At 42.6% G+C, this 23,151-nt stretch overlaps 1 protein-coding gene across 1 annotated transcript in view; it reads left to right on the forward strand.

Annotated features, from left to right (window-relative positions):
* Window positions 1–5,654: 5,654 nt before the first annotated feature.
* The window catches only part of PAPPA (pappalysin 1), a 217,566-nt gene continuing 200,069 nt past the window's right edge, over window positions 5,655–23,151 (forward strand). Inside the window, exon 1 of the mRNA XM_030535942.1 lies at window positions 5,655–6,051. Coding sequence (XP_030391802.1) covers window positions 5,655–6,051 — 397 coding nt within the window. The remainder of the gene's footprint in view (window positions 6,052–23,151) is intronic.

Below are 23,151 nucleotides of genomic sequence, written 5' to 3' on the forward strand. Positions count from 1 at the left end.
AAACAAACAGGCTGATCAGCATGGTAGGGAAATGCACTTCTCTTCAAGAGAGAAGTTTAAAGTAAAAGTTTACAGCCATTACTGACCCCTTATAAAGCAATCAATATATTTTTTGACTTTGTAATTTATTGCAATTCTCAATTCTTTTGTAGCTCAAGCAACATGTTTAAAATTCACAAGAGGCTATATAAGGTAACGTCACGTGTACATTTGTATACAGAGTAACTGAGGAAATTACAATTGGTGAGTCTCTTATCCAGGAATAATCTTCTTCTCATTCCAAAGCATCTCTACAGAGACTAGGAGCAGTGCAGTGGTGCCACTGATTCCTGTCCATGGCTTGTTCTGCCATGAAGCCCAGCCTGGACATGTCCTGGTATACAATGTCCTGCCATCTACTCAGTGATCTGCTTCTGGGTCTGAATGTCCTTTATTGTGTTTGCGTCATTTTTTTTGGCATCCTATCATCTATTTGTCTTCTACAGTGTCTCCACCATCATAATCTTTTTTTATTACAGTCCATTCAGTACCCTGATTTTACATTCTACTCTCCTTCTGACATCTTAAAATCATTCCACTTTATATCTGCCATCTTCCAAAGAACTCTCATCTCTACTGCCTCCAGCCTTCTGACGTCTGTTGCATTTAATGAAGCTGCTTCCAGACCATAGAGTAATACTGTTAGCACGCTGGTTTGATAAATTTTCACATTGATATAAAGTCTAATATTTTTATCAGTCCATAATTTCATCAGCTTCTGCGCAGCACTTGTCGTTAAGGCACATCTTCCTTTAACCTCATTGGTGATGGAACCATCGATAATGATCAAACTTTGTAGACGCACACAAGGTTTCACTTGTTCGATGATGCCTCAGCTGCTGCATTTCAACAATTTATCTATGGTTCCTTCTCCAAGATACAACCGCTTTGTCATCTTGGCATTTATCAGTCCACGTTGAGTATACCTATTTTTGAAGGTAATGAAGAGCATCATCATTAATTAAGACATGCCTGCTGGTTGTATGATGTCGTGTGCATAAGATAAAGAGCTTACCACTAGTTCAGTGGTTCTCAAACTGTGGGTTGGGACCCCAAAGTGGGTCACAACCTCATTTTAATGGGGTTACCAGGGTTGGTGTTAGACTTGCTGCAGCTGGGAGCTGAAGCCCAAGCCCCAGCCCCACCACCCAGGGCCGAAGCCAAAGTCTAACCCCACTGCCTGGGACCAAAGCCCAAGGGCTTCAGCCCTGGGTGGCGGAGTTCATGCTTTGGCTTCAGCACTGGGTGCTGGGGCTCATGTTACAGGCTCTCCCAACCAGGACTGAAGCCCTCGGGCTTTGGCTTTGGTTCCCCTGCCGGAGGCAGCAGGACTCAAGTGGGCTCAGATGTTGGTTCCTTCTCCTGGGGTCACGTAGTAATTTTTGTTATCAGAAGTGGGTTGCGGTGCAATGAAGTTTGGGAAACCCTGCTCTAGATCATCCAATTTTACACCCTCCAACTTATCTACCATTCTTAACGTCCAATTTAAGAACCTAACGATAAGTGATGGGATTCCATGCTTCCTTGTTTTACACCAAATTTGACTTGAACCAGTTGCCTATTTTTCTCCAGTTCTTAAAGCATTACAGGAGTATTCATACATAACTTAGTAATATCCAGTAAAAAAGGGAATATAATAGCAGTAGTTTAATGTTTTAGATTAGCATATTTATACACTATTTTGAATACACAGCAATAGGCAGTAAAGGACCCATAACAATAGAACTTTGATGTGAATTGTATGCAGGTAACTAAGGCAGGGTATAAACTTTGTCACATGCACTCATTTTCAAACAATATGGAGATTAAGTAAAGATGGACAACTTGTTAAAGAAAAAAATAGAATCTCTTTTTTGAAAAATTGTCAATGAGCCCAAATCAGCCTCACCCTCTCCCAATATTCTTTTGACATTGTTTTCATTTTTGCTCTGCCTCTGTATTTCTCGGTTCCACGAGGGTCAAAAGTGGAAATGTCCAAATCTCAGGAAGGAGGCTTTTTCTGTCCTGGTCATTCTGGCCCAACTGGCAGCCAAAATCTCATGGGAAATGCAATTTTGGGGGGATTGCTAGCCCAAATTACAGATCAGAGCTTTCACGTATGGCAAAGCTCTGATGGTGTCCATCTGCACAAGGTTGAATTTCATTTGTTGTGAGAAAGGGAAGCAGGATTTGATGCATAGGCTAAGGGAATCCTGTTAAGGGAATGTTTGCTCATTTCCTTTTTCTAATACTTTTCCTGGAACGTGCAGATTTTTTATATCTTGCTTTTTGTTTACATTTTCTTTAAGTTTCTTTAGTAGAACCGGTCAAAACTTGGAATTTCCAAATTAGAAGAAAAAGTTAAAATTTGGGATTTCCCACCAAATGAAAATTCCTTTTCAGAACTATTGAAACAACTTTCACAAAAAGTTTCATTTTGATAATGCTGAAATGGTTTGTTTTGACTTTATTATTTAGACTTTTATATAATATAATTTAATATAATAGTCAAAGTGATAAATTTGAAATGGAACATTTTGATACTTTTTCATCTAAATATTTCTGCTAAATCAATACGTTCCTGTGAAACGTTTTCATTTAATTGAATCACCATTTTCTGATGGAAAATTATTGCATTGGAAATTGTAGCCTTTTACTACTTAAGTCTTTTACTACTAAGTACTGCTCTTGCAAACCTTTCTCAGGCAAAATTCCCATTGACTTCTGTGGGAGTTTTCCCAGTGGATAGGGTACTGGATTGGGAGTCTGGAGGACTTGTTTTTTATTCCTGGATCAGCCATTGATCTGATGAGTGATCTTGGGCAGGTTCATTTTATTTCTGTATTCCTCTGTTTTCCCCTCCCACCATCCATCTTGTCTATTTAGATTGTAGACTCTTTGGGTAGGAACTGTCTTTCAGTATGGGTTTGTGCAGCACCTTGCACAATGGAGCCCTAGTCTCGGTTAGGTCCTCTAGGTGCTACTACAGGCCAGATTATAAATAATTTAATAAGGTACTCAGGTTCAGATCCCTTCTGTAAAGTATACACGTAATTGAATGTGCCCTTTCTTTTTCTGTCATTTCTTATATTGCAGTACTCATGCATGATCATATCATAGCATGTGTTTTGATCAGTAATTGCTAATCTGTATCTGCCATACACAGATGTTGCAAGGCTTAATTCACAAGTACCTGTGTTGCATTTTGAGGTCTTTGTGTGGAAAATGATAGACTTACAAGTGGGTTTTTTTGTTTTTTGTTGTTTTTTTTTAAGATCATTATCCCAATTCAAGCTAATGCCTGGGAGACCCTTGACCTGGTTAGAGCAGTGCTGAGCATCTGCAGTACCATATTGACTTCCATGATACCCCTTGGATGCCCAGCACCTCTGAAATTCAGGTCCCCATTGTCAGGGCAGCGCTAGGCATTTTGCCGCCCCAAGCACGGCAGGCAGGCTGCCTTCGGCGGCTTGCCTGCGGAGGGTCTGCTGGTCCTGTGGCTTCGGGGACCAGCGGACCCTCCGCAAGCATGCTGCCGAAGGCAGCCTGCCTGCCACCCTCACGGCGACCGGCAGAGCGCCCCCAGTGGCTTGCCGCCCCAAGCACGCGCTTGGCATGCTGGTGCCTAGAGCCACCCCTGCCCATTGTATATTCCTGAATATTTGCAAATTAGTGCACTAACAAAAAATCCTAACACATATTCACATTAATAATAATTTTTAAAAAATCTAGGTTACTGATTGAAATAATTGATTTTAGTTAATTTTACATGTGTATTCTAGATGTAATTATCTATCATGAAACTTCTTATTATACTAGTAGTATAATATATAGAAGCAACAAGGTCATAATAATTGGAGATTTCATTGCAGCGACTCTATTAAATGTTTGCATAAGAACAAGGCTGCTAGTATTTTGGGGGAGGTTAAGGAGAGTTGTTGGGTTTGTGAATTAATATAGTCAGAGGTAACCAGGCTGTAGTGTACTTTTTCTGAATGGAATAGTAGCCTATGGATTTATAATGCACTACTGCTAACTCATTTCCACTTATTAAGTACTTAGAAAAATCCTTTTTGTTGCCATCAGGGGGAGCTTTTGAGATCTTTCAAGAGTGACTATATATATTTAAAAAAAAAAAAGAAAAGAAAAGAAAAAAAAAGAAAAAGAAAAAGAAAAAAACGTCCCAGCTCAGAAACAGAGATCCACAAACCAGCAAGCAGCCAGAATCTTACCTGTGGCTACAACTAAGCCAAGGAAACCAAGGAAGCTGAATTCCTTAGATTTGAAAAATCAGCCAAATTGAGAGAGGATTTTTTCAATCAATCAAAAATAAAATTAATCATTTTTATTATTTAAAAAAAAAAAACAAAAAACCCAAACCAAGAGTCTTTGGGAGCATTCAAAAGGCAAACCCTGCTCTGCTGCTACAGCTTCTGGAAAGCAAATGCTCTTCAAAAAGCTTCACTCCTTTTTGCTCCTGATGATCGGATGGGGACCTTTGATGCAACATTTGGATTAGCTGCACACAACTGCACTGAGGGGGACCACAAAAGGGGGAGCCTGGCTGATTGCATAACTTTAAGAAAATAGTAAGAGAGGAAGAAAGAATTAGAGAGAGAGAGAGTGAAAAAGAGAAAGAAAGCAAGCAATTTTTAAAAAAAAAAATCTGAGAATCAAGTTTCAAGACTCTTTATGTGCTGCAGAGGAGCATGAGGTTTACCAGCAAAGTGCAAAGGGGAGTCTGAGAGGAGAAATAGCTCACTCTTTTGCCAAGAGAAAAAATAGGAATGTGTGTTTTGGACTGGACTGAAGAGGAAAGCTGGGGAGATTGCAGAAAGGGGGGCAGGATTTTTATCTCATTGGTACCTTCACATTAATTACCCTCTTTAAAAAAATAAATAAAAGAGGAAAGAGGGGAAGGAAAAGAACAGAAGGGAAGGAAAGGGGGGAAGAAATCAGCAAAAGTGTTTGAGACTCTGGAGCTATCTGCCCCTTCAAGCTGATTGATTAGTCATGATCCCTGCAGTTTTAATGGGAATCATTCAATTGGGAAGGTGGGGCACCCCAGAGTAGATTAGCATATTCTTGTTTACTCATCTTCTGAGGGGCTTTTTCTCTTTTCTTTCATTTTGTGGAGAAGAAGGGAGGGGGGAAGAGGTTGGGGGGGAAGGAGGGGGTTGTGGCTTATGTTATAAAGGAGCCAAAAAAATAAATAGATTAGAGCATCTTTGTGGGGGGAGGGAAATCAGTGGGTCTGTGTCTTGGAGAAAGCTGTTTTTTTTTTTTTAAGAAGAAAAAAATAAAGGGAAGAAAATCCAGCAGAGAAAAGAAGAGAGAGAGGAATTCCAGCTGTGGAGGAATAGAGAAGAAGAAGAAGACAGATAGAGTAGGAAGAACAGAGAAAAACACTTTAACCCAAGAGGAGTTTTTGTTTTATTTTATTTTAAAAGGGAAAAAATCTATAAGCAGGAAAGAAAGAAAAGAAGAAAAAAAGAAAAGAAAAAGCAACTGAGAAGGGTTATAAAAAGAGCAAATACCCAAGAAGGGTGAACAGGAGAAGAAAGTCAAGGCAAGGAGGAGCCCAAAGCTGGCAGATCGGGAGGATTTGCAGGGGAGAAGGGGGGGGAAGATTGGAAATGCAGCTCTGGAGTTTGCTGCTGCCTCTTGCGCTTCTTTGTACAGCCATAGCCAGTGGACCCGAATGTGGGATGGACGAGCGCTCCCGCAGGGCAAGAAGGGACACCAGGCACACCCGCCAGATCCACTACACCGCCCCGGGCACCTGTGCCACCAGGTTAGCCCGAGGCAGGCGTTCCACTGCTAGTCTGGAGCCTCTGCCTGTCCCCCGCAGGAGGCAACAGCGGGAGGCAAAGGGCGATGAGGATTCCCTTACCCCAAGCAGGGCGCTCTATTTCAGTGGACAAGGTGATCAGCTGCGGCTGAAAGCAGATATTGAGCTGCCCAGAGATGCCTTCACTTTGCAAGTGTGGCTGAGAGCTGAAGGAGGACAGAGATCACCAGCTGTCATTGCAGGTACGTAGTGCCCTGTGCCTGTAGCATCCCTTTTATGTTTCACACATCTGCAGAACAGCTAAGTGGCGGCGCGCGCATGTGTGTGCAATGTGTGAATGTATATTTAAATATGTGTATATATATATATATGTGCGTGTGTGTCTCCGTATACATATACATGTATTGATGTATGTATACACGTTTGTGTGTTTATTAGAGATATCTCTACATTTGATGAATTAGAAACTAGGCAAACTATCTGAAAGTGTGTGTGTGTGTGTGTGTGTGTGTGTGTGTGTGTGTGTGTGTGTGTGTGTGTGTGTGTGTGTATAAAAGTTAAGTAAACTTTTGCCGGAGGTGATGGCATTATTCCAAATAGTCTCTTTATTTTTAAATTAATGTACAAATGGGAAGACTAGCACATTCTATACGTTTCTAATTTAATTTGATAAGGAAAAATAGAACTGTAGGAAGTGTGTGTGTATGTGTGTACGTGTGTGTGTGCGTGCGTGTGTGTAAAAAATTCATGCACACGTAATTTGTTTGTGTGGGAATGCGCGTATGAGGATTCTATTTGATTTCTTCGGGTTTTATTAGTTTTTCAGTTTATTTCAGCTGTTACGTTTTTAGACACTAGGTTAGCATGTGATTCCAAAGAGCTGTAAAGGAACTTTTGGCTATTGTGAAGCCTCAGTAGTCACGTTTAGTTCATAAAGTTCCCAACCCCTCAACACTCAGCTAATACTTGATTGGTACAGCATCTAGAGGATGTTTTTGGTATTTTTTTTCTCCCCTTTGAAATCACAAGTGTAACACACATGATTGTAAGGTCAAATTGCCCTGTGAAATTATTTAGTACTGAGACCAGTTACTGAGCTAAGCTGTCGGATCAGGACAATAATGAGTATTGCACTTTTCTTATTTAAAAGTTGTGAGCCCATCAGCAATGTGTGTTCTTTTTCTTTCCCGCTCCTTCCCTCTGCTTTAGTGCTAACGTATGGTGAAGCTGCCATAAAACTGGATACTTTTGACAAAGTAAAAGGTTTACAAACCCTCATAATCGCTCAAACATTCATCTTTGCTCTGAAGAAAGCTATAGAAAATGGAAATGCCCTTTAAACAAAACCAAACCAAACAGGGGAGGAGACGCGGGATGGTGGAGGGGCAGAGAGGAGGACATATTTTACAGTTCTTTTGGCAAGGAGATTCCCTGAAAGTACAATTTTTCCATGTCGTAGGATGCCTTAAAGAGACAGGGAGGGTTTTCCCTTTCCCTTTAAGTAGAGTCATTTCCTACAAGAGACCAGCGGATGCTTTTCTTCTTCTTGATATAGTCACTGATCAGCCTTTAGGGCTGCTTTCCTCCTGCCTCCCTGCCACATTCCATTCTTTTATTTCCTTTCTCTTGACTGCACTATACTTGACCTATGGGATTGTTGTCATTCAAGAAAGTCTCTTCCTTCTCGGGAAAAAAAACAAAAACAAAGCAGACTCTGCAGCAAATTGCTTTGATTTTCCCCTGTGCCCAGCTGCTGTGTGCACTTTTAAGGAGGAGAATGTAGTGCGTTTGTCAGTGTATTGAGAGTAGATTGTATTTCCTTCTGCCTATGGTAAGGAAAAAAACTGAAGTCCAACTAGGAAGGAGAGATGAGTGATCTCAGGCAAGGAAGAGATTAGATTATCACCATTCCCCATTATTTATTATTCCCCTTCCTCCCTTATTCCTAATCTTGATTTACAACAGTAGGTCTGAAATTGCTTCCTTTTCAAGTGGGGAAAGACAGAGTGTAGGTTTACACAGATATTGTCAATGAAAATACGAAGCAAATATATACACTTATTTAATCAAACACCGGAAGCACTGTTTTACAAGGATGTGTAATCCACATGATGAGGAATCTAGATACACACATGTACAAAAGTGGTAGTAAAATAAAAGATTTTAATTGAATAGGGGAGTTTAAGTTATTGCTTGTATAAAACACCTGACCCATTTTATGCACGGAAGCAACATGCCACTAGAAAAGAAATGCCCTAGTTTAGAACCATAAAGCTTGTAGCTTTACTCCAGAGAACACTGAATTGTTTTTTTTTTTTGGTAAACTCCACCTCCCCTAGTTGAAGAGGAGCCAGGGTTGGCTGTGTGTGTAAACACCTGGAATAGATCCAAGGAGGAACTCACTTGGAGTATCCTCCACACACTAACGGTCTCCCAGACCTGCTGCAAGGTTAAGGAGAGATTAGACTCAGGGGTGCCCAGAAACCTGGCTTTCTCATTTTCACTTGTTTTGGATGTGACAGATTTAGGAATCTGATTCTGCCCTGCGAGTCCCATTGGTGTGACCCCACGGAAGTCAGTAGTCTGTCTAGACACTAAAATGGGAGTGGAGATGGGGCCAAATTCACTGCTGATGTAAGTGGCAGTCTTGACCCCTAGAGTCTATCGTTGTCTTTACCGGTGATATGTTGTAGGGAGGGGAGGGAATCAGTGGGGTTGCACAGGATGTAAATAACAACAGAATATTACCTCTGTGAAACGAAACTTCTCATTTTCTTTAGTATCCTTCCTATCATTTCCTCTGCCCTCCCTCACCAATGCTTCTATCCCTCCCTCTCCCTGCACCCTGCCGGTTCAGCCCCGGATTTTTAGAATAATCATTGCTCCATTTGCCAGCCACAGTCAATAATGTGCCCATAGGGCAGAATGGATGTGCATTGAATTCATTCACTCAAGATCTCAGGTAGAATCCAGGTTGCCCTCGGCTTCTCCAAATGAGCCCTGAGAGAGAAGGAGCTGATCTATTTCAGGCTAAAGGGAGCTCCTGTGCTGCTCAGAAGCCAAATTTCCTTGTGTTGCCCTTTGCTGCTGTATTCAGTTTATTTTTATAAATGCCTAATTTTACAGAGCTACTCTACTGGCTAGTCATCAGTTCGGGCCACCCCCCCTGTCTCTGATGGTAGGCGGCCCTCGGTACCAGAGTCTGCCGATTTTCACACTGGTTGGCAGTGGGGTTGTTCCTGCCCTGCTTGGATTCATTGATATCGGTTCTGGCATTTTGTGAAGCAAAGCTGTGGAGAAGATTGCAGTTTGACCCACTAATATGTGCTGGGCAAAACCCCAGCCTCGATTGCACAGAGGCAGACTTGGAGCATGGAATATCCCTTCGCTACGCCAGCCCATACAGCAGACACACATGCAGCACAGGCGACCTCACAAAATACCATACAGTCAGGTCGCACAGCGGTTGCAGAGACACACCCCCACGGCCTGCATCACAAACACATTCGCACACACACGCTCAAACAGCGCTTTATGATTGCTTTCAAAGACAGCAATAATCTCTTATGCAGCCCTTTCTACATCAGGATGCGTCTCTAGTGCATAAACCAAGAAGTTAATTTAACCAGGTTAAACCAGGGTGACCATTAATCCAGTTGGATTACCTAAAATCCATGTAATACATAGACTGCAATGCACAGTTGACCCTGCTTTTGTTGGACTCCCAAGATAGTCCGGTCTACGTTTCCACCCTGAGAATTGCTAAGAAATGGGGTCCTCCTGGCTTGTTCCTGCCTGTGTGTGTTGTTGGTAGAAAGCTCAAGAGTTGGATGGCCTGTGTTTTGTTAGCAGTGTGACATTGACTCTTGAATAGGTAGGAGCTGAGAGGATTGTGTGAATGATCAGACGTGGGAGCTGGAGTAAAAAGGCGTGCCTGCTCTGAAGAGTAAAAGTTATTTGTGTTTTGTTTTCTTTTTTTTTTTTCCCTTTCACTCACACACTCTCTCTCTCTCCATCTCTATCCCTCTGGCTGCCAACAGAGAGCATGATCCCAAGTTAATAATCCTTCATATGTAAGGGAGTGCCTGTGTTTTCCCAACTTCCCTCTTTGGTGAACACACAACTGCAGCAGAATCCAAGGGGAAAGAAATGCCAAAATCAGCACGCGGTGGAGCTCTTTTAAAGTCACACGCTCAGTGTGCAGTAAGCCATTTGCAGTAATGCCTCCAGCACGGTTTCAACAAATGGGTTAATCTGAAGGTACACAAGGGATATGAATAGGGCTACCAGACAGCAAGTGTAAAAAATCGGGACAGGGTGGCGGATAGTAGGATCCTATATGAGAAAAAGACCCAAAAATCGGGACTGTCCCTATAAAATGGGGACATCTGGTCACCCTAGATACGAAGTAGTGCTCCAGTGTTCAAACAGCAGCATCAGAGCACATTGACACACAGTTTCATACCCATGTGATTTCCTCCTATACTTTTTAATCTGCTAGCAGATGAATACACTTTCGTTGGACTCAATGGGTGTGGTGTGATGTTGGTGCTTTTCCAGCCAGCTGGTTTTTTAGCAGGTGCACTTTCAACTGAGTGACTACTTCTGCACAGATGCTGCGTTTGATATCCCCCCCATACAAAGCAGATAGGCAGATAATGTAGTACCAAAACGGGCAGATAATGCCGCATCATTTGTTCTTCAACAGTCTGCGTTTTTTCGCTTGCATGGATTTGTCACTGCATTTTTTTTTAAATTAAACATCTATTTGATTTGATTACCATAGAATGAAAGAACCATATGTGACTCATTCTAGTGCCATTGCTTACTGCATTGCTGGAAGGTGCACTGATACCAAGGTGATGGGCATAGTATAAGGAATAGAACAGAAAGGGTTGGGTAAGGCAACAATCTACAGTGATTTTTTTTCTGTTTATCTGCATAGTAGGTGCAGCCTGGCAAGCAATGGGAATAGTCTTCCACCAAGATGCTCTGCCAATGCTGCTAAACTGTGACCTGAATCAGCCACTTGTGGGGTAAGAGGATAGATTGGTCTGACTCCATAGTTCACTGTGTTTTTGGCCATTCTGCTCAAGGGTTCAAATAACTGGTGCCAATTTTGGTAGCTGTTTTGTGCAGTGGGTACTTGGCACTGAGATTAGGATTACTTCCTCATTTCGTATTAGCCACTGGTGGCTTGTCATTTTAGAAACACTTCATTGCGTTTGTGATTTAGTTCATTTTGATAGCAGAAATAGGGAGGAGAAAGGGGAGAAGACTGCAACATTGGGTGGGGAGTGGAGTTGCAAAACCTCATACTTGTTTGGGGGGAAGCCATGGAGTTTTTTAAAATATTTTTCTCTCTATCTGTGTCTCTCCTCCCTCAGTGGAGGCAAGGTAGAACTGGTGAAGGGAGGAAAGTTGGCAAAAGTTTGAGAAGGTTTCCATTCTAGAACCCAGAGAGTATTTAAAGGTCCTGACGTGTGGGTTCTGCTGGCTACTCAAGTGGTCAGACCACCATATTCAGGAGAGCAGTTTACAAAAGAGTCTATGTTGTGGCTTTGCTAATATATACAGTAATTGAAAATAAAGGTGGAACGGTGGTCACGGTGAGGGACGTGTGTGTGGAATGGAATGAGGGTTTTGCGTATGTGAAGGGTGGTAAATTAAGGCTCCTAAATTCTAAGGTTTGTCACAGAGTAAACTGGTTCCCTCAAGTCCCATATAGGATTTTTACCAGAGCTTGTGACAGAACTACAATCCATAAGGCAAGTCTCTGGCTCAGTTAGAGAACTTCTACATAGCAAAAGCTGTGCTGGGGCTAGCGTACCTGAGCTAGCTTGAATCCAGCTAGCAGGGGTAACAAGAGCAGTGAAGAGAGCACAACGCAGGATTTTGAGCAGGCTTGTGAGTCAAACACATGCCCAGGGTCTGTGCTAAGCTGTTACTCCTGCTCTGAAGCCCAAACTGTGCTGTCTTCATTGCTATTATCCTCCACTCTGGCTGGATTCAAGCTCGCTTGTGCACAGCTTTCGCTGTGTAGGCATGAGAGAGGGAGATCTGCAGGAAGTGAGCTGCAGGGACGAGGACGCTGGGAGAGCTTTATGTATAAGGGAATCACTTAGTCTCTGTCTGTGAAATGGGGATATTATTTTCTTTCTCCTGCCCCTTTATCTGTCTTCTCTATTGAGATTGTAAGTTCTTTGTGGCAGCCTCTGTTAAGTATTTGTGCAAAGCCCGTTCTGTTCTTTGGTACGGCCTCTAGGCACCACTGTAATACAAATCAATAATATGAATAATGTCTTTTCTTCCTTAAATTGCTTGTTATATCCCAAATAGTCCTGAAGCAATTCTCCATGCAGGATTGTATGTCTTTCATTTCCATCTTTTCTACTAAATACTAGCCTGGAAATACCAACCGTACTAGTCTACATATTTTTTTTTAAAATGGCAGTATTTTACAGCCATGGCCCTGCATGCTACGGATTTGATACTGCTTTGTTTGGGACAATGAATGAAGACAGCTCCAGTATTTGGTTTTTAGAAGTGTGACATCTAAAAATAAATGTCTCAACCTGATTCTGAACTGATGCCAGTGTAAATCTGTAGTAATTCCCTTACATTGGTGTAAATGAGATTTGAATTTTTTCTCTATTTTTATCCCAGCTTTCTGTAGGGAAAAAAAAATCCCTGGCTCTTCTTCTATTAATTCCCGCTCACCTCTAACCTCCTTCTATTCTTCTCTTTCTCTTACACACACACACACACACAAAATTCCCAAAGCCCCTTTGATTTTTCTCGGATCAATAGAGCATTTAAACTCCAGTCATAAAGGAAAGAAAGCTTGTTTATTCTTCTAAATTGTTTGACACAATTGAAGGATCCTGTAAACTCTGTGGGTTTCATTTAATGCATGTGTTTGATATACATTTCAAGCTCCACAAAGCCATACATAAAAGAAGGCATTATTACAATGGCCCATTGGGAGGAAAATCTGTGAAGAGTGTAAAAGCCGTGGGGAAAAAAAGAGGGTTAGCCCACAGGATGAAAAGAAAACAAGAGAGAAGCTTGAGACCGTTCCCAAAATCTCCGATTCTGCGACCTTTATTCAGGGTGATCGTAATAGAACTTCTCGCTGAGTAAACTGCTGCTCCATCTGACTAACCCTGACCCTATAGACACAAAGTCTATAGTCAAGATTGTCAGAGTATAAATACGATGGGCCAGATGCTTAAATGGTGCAAATTAGCATAGCTCTGTTGACTTCTGTTTACACCAGCTGAGAATCTGTCATGAGGGACCTGAAGTCAAAGAAGAGACAGTAAGATTGATGTCAGTGGGCTTTAGATGAGCCACGAGGATTGTAAAGAGACCCTTTTGTGTCTTGTCCCCCTTCTGCATCCCTGCAGGAGAGTTAACATCCATTGATTTCCTGCCCTATCTTGCCTTGCATATAGGAGCTGGACTAGAAGGGGAAAATCACAAAACCCTCAAAGTCAGAGTAATTGGCGAGGGAAAGAGGTCGTTTTTGTTGTAATCCAAATCCCATTATGGCCTTTGTCTCTTCTAAGCTATTTTTTTAACTGTTAAAATAACTATTTATTCAAAATACACTGTCCAATTTTCAGGTCTGCTGGATGATGTAAGTGTATAATGTTCTTGATCAGTCCACTCTGCCCTCTCTTATCACCATCATATTCTGGGTTCTTCTCTGACTATCTGGGGTCCTTGATTCCCCCTTATTTCCTTCCTTCCTGATAGGCAGAGTTTCAGTCTCTTTGCCTTTTGCCTGACAAGCAGATACCATGTATGCGGTAGTGTTGTAGCCATGTTGGTCCCTGGATATTACAGAGACAAGTTGGGGTAGGTAAAATCTTTTATCAGAGCTCTGTGTAAGCTGGAAAGCTTTTCTTTGTCACCAACAGAAGTTGTAGTCCAATACAAGATAATTACCTCACCTACTTGGTCTCTATAAGTAAAAAACATCTCTTGAATAGCCTTGAGCTCTCCAAAGTTCTATTCATCTTTCACCGCATGATGGTTGTGCCCCATAGACCTGGAGGGACATCTCTCTGATTGGTGCTTAAGAGTTTTTACCACTCCTTGTTTGAAATGTACATGGTGGGTGGGGGCAAGTGCGTGCGTGTGTGTGTGTTCCTGGCATTATTGAGCTTATCCAGTTTACTATCCACCCTACTGCTATATAACTACGGAGCAGGTGGTCACTTGAATTACCTGCACCCTTTCAACAATGGGGATGAAGTGAAGCTAAGAAGCATGGGACGTTGGCATGAGGGAGAGTCAGAGGTGATATTAGGTACCAGCTCACAATAATATGATATCAGCTCACAGAAGCAAAAAGATGACTGTGTTAGAGTAGAAATCCATTCTGTCCCAGGCCAATTAACTCTGGAGGGCTGGTCGGCTTTCCTCACCTGCTTCTCTTGAGTTAGGTTTAGGTCTCTTTTATCTCTTCCCCTTCCATTTAATGCAGTGACTTATCCTCTCTTTATATGCATTAGGTCACCTTCTCATACACATTTCCCTCCCACTTGCTCATCCCCTCCCGCTCCATCTGATTCCCAGGGGTTTTCTGTGCAACTGGGAGAAGAGCAGGCCTGTTCCAGACACAAGTGTATCGGCTGCCAGCTCCGTTTCTCCCTTGTTTTCCCTCCTCTCTTGGTGCTCAAGCAGTCAGAGCCAGGAAAAGGACTCAAATAACTCAAAGATTTTGTTTAATATTTAAGGGAGCAAAGGGTTGAGGGAAATTATTACTTGAGGAGAGGTACCAATATGTTTAATAACTGTCAGTTTTGTTTATTTTTGAATGCAGGGGATTTTTCACCTACCCTGATTATTCTAGACTTCTTCTTTTGTAATAACAATAACTACACTTCTATACATCATCCCGGTCATTCAGAGATCTCAAAACACTCTTCAAACAATGACATACCCCACAAAAGTGAAGTTGGTATTGTCCTCATTTTACAAGCAGGGAAACTGAGGTAGAGAGGTGCTGTGACTGGGGGAAGATGTCACAGGGTGTCAATGACAGGTCCAGGAATAGAACCCAGCAGTCTTGGCTCCTGGTCTACTGTTTTAGCTCTTTCTAGTGGTAACACGTTACTCCTTAATCTGGGTTCTGTTCATTTAAAGTCAAGGTGGTGTCTCTAAATTCCTGTAGGACTTTTCCCTGCACCTGCTCAGATCTTACTAAGTCTTACTATCCATGTTGGTAAGCAGTGCAGTTCAAGTGGAGACTGGTGCAAAATCATCCTTTCTAACATCACTTAGTTTAGCATGGTACAACAAATGAGAAAAGGGAGTGGGGGGAGTGTAGATCATACTCACTGTTTGGGGAATGGGTATCAGAAAAACAGAGATTGTTTGTTTTAAATTAAAATCTCAGATCCAAAGGCCATGAATGTCGGGAGATGTTTAGATCCAAATTAATTGCTATTATTTCTAACATGGACCAGCCCCTGAACTTGGGAGAAGTGCAGATCCAATCCAAGCTTCTCAGATCAGACTCATCTCTAGTTAAAATAGGATAGTGTAATACTGTGGGGAAACCATTGGTTTATTCTGTGCATCAGTGAATATGTCTGTTTGCTGATAAGCTTTTTAGAAAAAGCCGGCTATAAGTGTTTGCCGTCTTCCCATTTCAGGAGCCTTATTCTAAACAAATAGGCTTAGATTCTGGGCCAGATTTTCAAGAGCTCAGCACCCAGCAGCTCCCATTATTCATAGTGGGGAGTGTGGGGTGCTGAGAAGTTTGTAAGTCCAGCCAGAGATGGATCAAGGGATCGTCAGTGGGTTAGAGCATTTAAATGCTTGTCTTTGATTTGAATATGGATCTGGTTAATAGATACAGAAAGGTGTTTTCTTCTGATGGTGGTTTGGTGACCTACAGTTTCATCAAATGAGTGGTCGCAGTCCAATATGTCCACAACCCCATGAACAACTGCAGTTCTGGAGGCAGTATCAGCAGGGAAGCTAAGGATTGAATGAGCCATGAGAACAGACCAATTAGAACTGAGGTGCCCAGGTAGATGCAGGGGAAAGTTGCATTATTGTTGTTTGTTGTAGAATTCTTCTTTTCTGTGGATAAAGAGAAGGACTGTGTCTCTGGGGTTGTCAAAACAACACCCTTCACCAGAAATAGTTTAATTATAATTTTCAGTGTAAACAGAACAAAAATTGGAACCTGCACACAACTTAGCTCTTGAACGGCAACATTAAGGGAGAGATGGAAAACTGGGAATCCAAGCTGAATGTTCACTGAGTATGGTATGCACAGGATTTTGAAACGTGTGTTTGGCAGAGGGAAGGATAACCAGGGTGAGCCAGATTCTGCTGTCGAGTACATCAAAGTAAAACTCAAAGAAACAAGGTGCTCTAGATTTACACCTGTGTAGCAGAGTTTTGAGCCTAGAGGTGTAATACTCAATGGGGAAACAAAGTACCAAAGACTGTCCCCCCCTCGGTCTCCCTGAGACTTTGTTTGCTGAGGATGATTTAATCGGGGTGTGTGTTCGTTCTGGTGATGCAATGGGAAGCGTTTGTACAACGTGGGGTTGTTTTTCTTTCTAAAGCATTTTCTGCATATACCTATGGTATTCCCACTAGCCTTGTAAAATCACAGCATATACAGTTCACACAATAAGCCCTTTGTGTCCCTGACAACAAACACATGTAAACTCAGCTCTGAAGTCTTCTGGCCCCAAACTTTTTTTCCTCCCTAATGTTCAGAATCCAGCAATAATATTGCCTCTTCTGTTTACAAACACAAACCCCAGGAGGAAGCCCAGAAGGTAGTTAATGAAAGGCAGCCATAGACTCGTCCCCAGGCTGGGGGTTGGAACCAGCAGGGTTACTGGATGTTTCCTACTGTGCATCTGCTTATGGATGTCTGTTTGACAGTATGTCTACCAGTGTATCTGTGTGGGATGTGGAAGGAGAAGAGAAGCAAGCTGCTGCTAGCATCAATTCATTTTTAAAGATGTGTCAACCCAATAACCATTCAAGGTCCCAAAAGGAAAAAAAAAAGATATTTGTTGAGATTGTAGTAGCCTGTGTAAAACTCTGTTCAACCGACTATGGGTAACTGAAATTCATGCTTAACCAAAGGTTGATTCTGTCCCCCAACATCAATGTACATTATGCATTTCTGTCTACCTTATTGATCAATATATTTATACTGCACTCACCACCACATGGTCTGAGCTTATCTGCAGTCCCATTTATCTGGAGGTTTCAGAGATCTCCAGAACCAAGATGTCAGTCTGCGCTTCAGCTTTTGGGGCTAGATGTAAACTTTCTCCGATTTAGGGATGTTTGTGCTTCTGGCTTGGTTCCCTTCTCAAGACAGGCCTAGGCCATTTTTGGTTGTGTCTGGGTTCATATCTAAACATCCCCAGAATTTGAAGGGAATTGATCTGGAGTTCTGATGTGGGATCATCTTCTACTAAAACCTTTTAGGTAAATATAGTCATGCTTTCAGCTGTCAAGTTAAGGCCTGATCCTGCAAACTTCAGTCACAGGAGTAATTCTTGGTCACTTGCATAGTCCCATTGAAATCAGAATGAATGGAGGCTGCAGGACTCCTAGCTCATAAATCCATTGGAGCTCCATTTTGAAGTGACTCCTTTTGAAACATGGACGGTTAGATTCTGGCCTCTGTCCCAGCTGCTCTAAACTACTCTGTTGGTGTACAGGGACTGCAAAGTGATCACAACAACTCTGGGGAGAATTCCAGTAGTATAGGGCATACGTGACCCTATACTTCCTCCTCATTCACCCTCCATCAGATGGGGTGTGGAGGAAGCAGCAGGGAGAGAAGGGGTGGGCAAGGGAGGTAGTGCTCAGCACTACAATCATTGAATAGTGTTGAGCAGTGCATGAGGAGTCTGTCATAAGATAGAAAAGCCCCTGGGATTGCTTTCACTTGCCCTAGAGACCACATCAGCTCCCAGTGCAGGCAGAATCCAGGCAGCACCAAGGTGACTCAAAGCCACCTGCTGGGCTGTGCCTTTTTGGCCCAGAATTAAAAGCAAAGTAATGAATGGTCTAGAGGGAGATGGTCACTCATTTGTTTGGCAAGCAGCATTTTCAGTGCAGTCTCTGTGGGGTGAGACTTTGGAAAGATACTGGCAAAATATGCTGATTTGTGAGTGAACATCGGTCAGTGAACAAGAAATTTGAGTGAAAAGAGCACAAGAGATGGGCCCATAGCAAAACCCCACAAAAGGACTATACAAGTACATCCTTGTTTCTGTAATGAGCTGCAACGAAATCCCAGATCCCCAACCTTTAGAGAAGTTTGTGCTCTTCTGTAATTTTTAGCAATACTTCACTACCCTCTGGCAGCGGCGTACTTCTCTTCCCACTCCCATATGTTAACGGCTCTTCTTATGTCATGACAGAGTGATCACAGGTAAATTGTGTGCACTACATTCTTCAAAAGTCAGTCAACATAATTTGCCATTCAGCTGCAATGTTATTTGAGTGCCACCAGTGTGCTCAGAACATGCTGTCTCTGCCCTAAAGAACTTATACTTTAGTTCATACAGAAACACCATGGTTCAGGCATTTATCAGAGACTGGGTGACAGGGTAAACTCCAAGCAGTACAAAATTTCATGGAGATGTCATCGTGGAAGGGCAGGATTGTGAAGTGTGTTTTAAGGAAGAGAGATAAAGAACTTGGTTGGAGACAAGGAGATGGAGACTCCTTGCTGATGAAATTGGGAAAGGAACAGAGGTTTTTCTCTACTAATAATTTAGAGGGGCTTGGGGCAGAGAAAAGGATATTTGTGAATGAAAATGTCAAAACTGCTCTATAGGAGAAAAGTAGTTTTTCCTCCCCTGACGAGGTGATCTGGAGGAATGAGTCCAGTGATAGGTAGAGGGTTGTCCTGAGTTTTAATCCTGGCTATACCTCTGACATTGGGCCATACACTTCATCTCTCTGTTTCCTTATCTGTAAAATGGGCCGAATAATACATTCCTATCCTCACAGCAATGCTGTGTGGATTCATTAGTTAATATATACACAATACTTTGGACATGTAAAATGTTGGTTCATTTTATTGTACCCAAAATGGTTGGAAGAAGAGCTCTTTCTGCCAGGGTCACTGTAGGTGCAAGGTATTCCTCACAGCGCTATTCTCTCTGCTGTGGCAGTAGCATTCAGCTTACAGAATGTATATGAGCCAGAAAGACAGTGGTATATCGTGCACGTCACATCCTTATATATTTCTCCCATCTTTTTTTGAAAGACTCTTGCTTCTTGTGTAAGAATCAGCCTTGTCTCTCAGGCATTTGTTTCCCTTGTTCAGTAGCAGGCAGGTGTCTGAAAGGAGTGACTCAAGCAATCATCCTTTGCATTCAGCATTATGCAGACTTCTTGGTATGAAATTTGCATCTCTTGATCTCTCTCTTGGTTGGCAGAATATTGCAGAGCTAAGAGTTCTGAAATCTCTCTGCATCTTTTATGCCAGAGCCTCTATCTAATCTACCCATCTGTCTATGTATTCCTCACGATTATTACAGTATCTGAATGTTTCTGAGGTAAAAGAGCTCTATTGTCTTACAACTATCACTGCAAAAATATATTTGTGCCACAAATTGTCTAGTTGAAATAGCATCTTTCTTTAATAATCAAAGCTGTGGTTTCATGGCTAGAGCCAAGGACTGGGAGTTAAGATTTTTGGATTCTATTTCTGAATTTGCCACTGATTTGCTCTGTGACCTTGGCCTTGCCACTTAATCTCTGCTCTCATTATAGCCTGCAGAATCCTCTTGGCCATGGTGTGGTTGCATACAATATAAATCTCCACGTAACTTGGTCCTGTGCTTGGTCTCTTCACCTGCAAAATGAAGATAATATTAATCTCTCTTTGTAAAGGCTTTGGGATCCTCTCATGAAAAACACTATGGAAATGCAAAGTGGTATTTACTAATAGACTAGAATATAAAATAAATATCCTTATTATAAGCCCAGTTCCGTGACATACTGAGCACCCTTAGCTTACCTTATACAGGATGGAAGTTGCAGGTACTCATGGGACCTGACCTTGCAAGGTAATAAGTGTCCTGCGCAGTCGAACAGCATCAGACTAGTTAGATGACTTGTTTGACTTCAGTATTCCCAACCTTGTAACTTTCAGTAATAGATGCTTTTTATAGTCAACCCCTCTCCATAACAGCAGATTTTTTCCATTTCTAGTTGTACAAAGGGACACAGCAGGAAGGAACAGTTTCCAACCTCCTTTTCTTTATTTTTTTTCTTTAATAATGCTGCCTTTAGTAGCACATCACAATATTTACAGACCATTCACAGCATTGAGTTTAGGAGATCATCCAGGCACACACTTGCTGGTGGCACAGCTCCTGGTCTGCATGTGTAGGACATGTGCCTGTGAATGTTTCCACTCATGTGCATGCAGGTATTCCTCAGTAATGCTCTAAAACATTACATTTGATACTACTGATTCTGTAATGTCTTGGGGTACCCGTGTAGAGTTTGGTACTTTTTTTTTTAATAAGAGGTGCCTGTGACGGCCTGTGATATACATGTGCATATGCCTGTGTTTCCATATGTGCTAAGCTTTCAAGCATTGTACATAGGGAAGACCAATCTTTTGCTATATTTATTTTGCAGTGTTTGGAGGAGAAGGGTGATGCACTTTCAGGGAAAATTGATTATTTGCAAACTTTTTATTTGTATTACAGTAGGGCCCAAAGGACTCAACTTGCAAGTAAAAAATAGTCCTTGCCCTCCAAGGAGCTTCCAATCTACATACACAAGGCAGACAAATGGTGGGAGGGAAAGACAGGCACAGAGAGGTGAATAGACTCACCTCATGCCAGGTTAGCAGCAGAGCCAGGAATCCAGGTGTCCTAAATCCCAGTCCCAGGCGTTAAGCATTGGACCATACTGCCTTGCTAAAGGGAATTCTGCCAATGAATATTTGAAATGAGAAGATACCATGGGAGCATCTTTGGGGAGATGAAATCGGGTAGCATTTGGAGACCCTGCATCTAAGTTTTCCTGACACAAACAGCTCTGTGAGGGATGGACAAAGTATCAGTGAGAAAGAAAATGAGAACTGGCCTCAAACCAAGCCCCGGATTCAACCAATATGATCAATTTGGGCAAGTATTATCCCTGATTCAATCCAAGGAACGTTCAACCATCAGCAGGACCCCTTTGTAATTTTGCTAACATAGCTCAGCAAATCCAAGCTTCAAGAGTTGCCCTCTAGTCTCAGAGATACACAAGTTATTCTGTCTCACCAGTGACACAGGAAAGCCCCTTGGGACTGTACAAAGTTTGGATACAGCAGCAGATCTGGCTGAAACTGCCAGATCAAGTGAGACCCCCTCCATGAATGTAGCTGATTCCCAGTAAAGGGAAGCTGGCCTCCTGGGGTGTCAAAACTGGCTTTGGCTTGGGTCAGGAAGATGTAGTGGCAGAACGAAAGGAGATAGTGAGTAGAGGAAAGGGATGATACATCAGTGTGTGGCTAGAGGTTAAGAGTCACTGAGTTTAAGACGGGGGTGTGGACAGAGCTGATTGTACTTAGAGGAAGAGATCATAGAATATAAGAGTTGGAAGGGAACTCAGGAGGTCATCTAGTCAACCTCCTTGCTCAAAGCAGGACCAATCCCCAACTAAATCATCCCAGCCAGGGCTTTGTCAAGCCTGACCTTAAAAACCTCTAAGGAAGGAGATTCCACCACCTCCTTAGGTAACCCATTCCAGTGCTTCACCACCCTCCTTTTAAAAAAGTTTTTTCCTAATATCCACCCTAAACCTCCCCCACTGCAACTTGAGACCATTACTCCTTGTTCTGTCATCTGGTACCACTGAGAACAACCTAGATCCACCCTCTTTGGAACCTCCTTTCAGGTAGTTGAAAGCAGCTATCAAATCCCCCCTCATTCTTCTCTTCTGCCGACTAAATAATCCCAGTTCCTTCAGCCTGTCCTCATAAGTCATGTGCTCCAGCCCCTTAATCATTTTTGTTGCCCTCCGCTGGACTCTTTCCAATTTTTCCACATCCTTCTTGTAGTGTGGGGCCCAAAACTGGACACAGTACTCCAGATGAGGCCTCACCAATGCCGAATAGAGGGGAATGATCACATCCCTTGAGCTGCTGGCAATGTTCCTACTTATACAGTTCAAAATGCCATTAGCCTTCTTGGCAACAAGGGCACACTGTTGACTCATTTCCAACTTCTTGTCCACTGTAGTCCCTAGATCCTTTTCTGCAGAACTGCTGCCTAGCCACTTGGTCCCTAGTCTGTAGCAGTCCATGGGATTCTTCCATACTAAATGGAGGACTCTGCACTTGTCCTTGTTGAACCACATCAGATTTATTTTGGCCCAATCCTCTCATTTGTCTAGGTCCCTCTGTATCCTATCCCTATCCTGCAGAGTATCTACCACTCCTTCTAGTTTAGTGTCATCTGCAAACTTGCTGAGGGTGCAATCCACACCATCCTCCAGATCAGTAATGAAGATATTGAACAAAACCAGCCGCAGGACTGATCCTTGGGGCACTCCGCTTGATACCTACTGCCAACTAGACATGGAGCTATTGATCACTATCCACTGAGCCCGATGATCTAGCCAGCTTTCTACCTTACAGTCATTCATCCAGTCCATATTTCTTTAACTTGCTGGCAAGAATACTGTGGGAGACCGTATCAAAAGCTAAGCTACAGTCATGGAATAATACGTCCACTGCTTTCCCCTCATCCACAGAGCCAGTTATCTCATCACAGAAGGCTGTTAGGTAAGTCAGGCATGACTTGCCCTTGGTGAATCCATGCTGACTGTTCCTGATCACTTTCCTCTCCTCTAAGTGCTTCAAAATTGATTCCTTGAGGACCTGCTCCATGATTTTTCCAGGGACTGAGGTGAGGCTGACTGGCCTGTAGTTTCCCAGATCCTCCTTTTTCCCTTTTTTAAAGATGGGCACTACATTAGCCTTTTTCCAGTCATCCAGGACTTCCCCCGATCACAATGAAGTTTCAAAGATAATGGCCAATGGCTCTGCAATCACATCCACCAACTCCTTTAACACCCTCGTATGCAGTGTATCTGGCCCCATGGTCTTGTGCTCGTCTGGGTTTTCTAAATAGTCCTGAACTACTTCTTTCTCCACAGAGGGCTGGTCATCTCCTTCCCATGCTGTGCTGCCCAGTGCAGTGGTCTAGGAGCTGACCTTGTTCTTGAAGACAGAGGCAAACAAAGCATTGAGTACATTAGCTTTTTCCACATCCTCTGTCACCAGGTTACCTCTCCCATTCAGTAAGGGGCCCACACTTTCC

The sequence above is a fragment of the Gopherus evgoodei genome, chromosome 16, assembly GCF_007399415.2.
Source record: "Gopherus evgoodei ecotype Sinaloan lineage chromosome 16, rGopEvg1_v1.p, whole genome shotgun sequence".
Classification (NCBI taxonomy): Eukaryota; Metazoa; Chordata; order Testudines; family Testudinidae; genus Gopherus; species Gopherus evgoodei.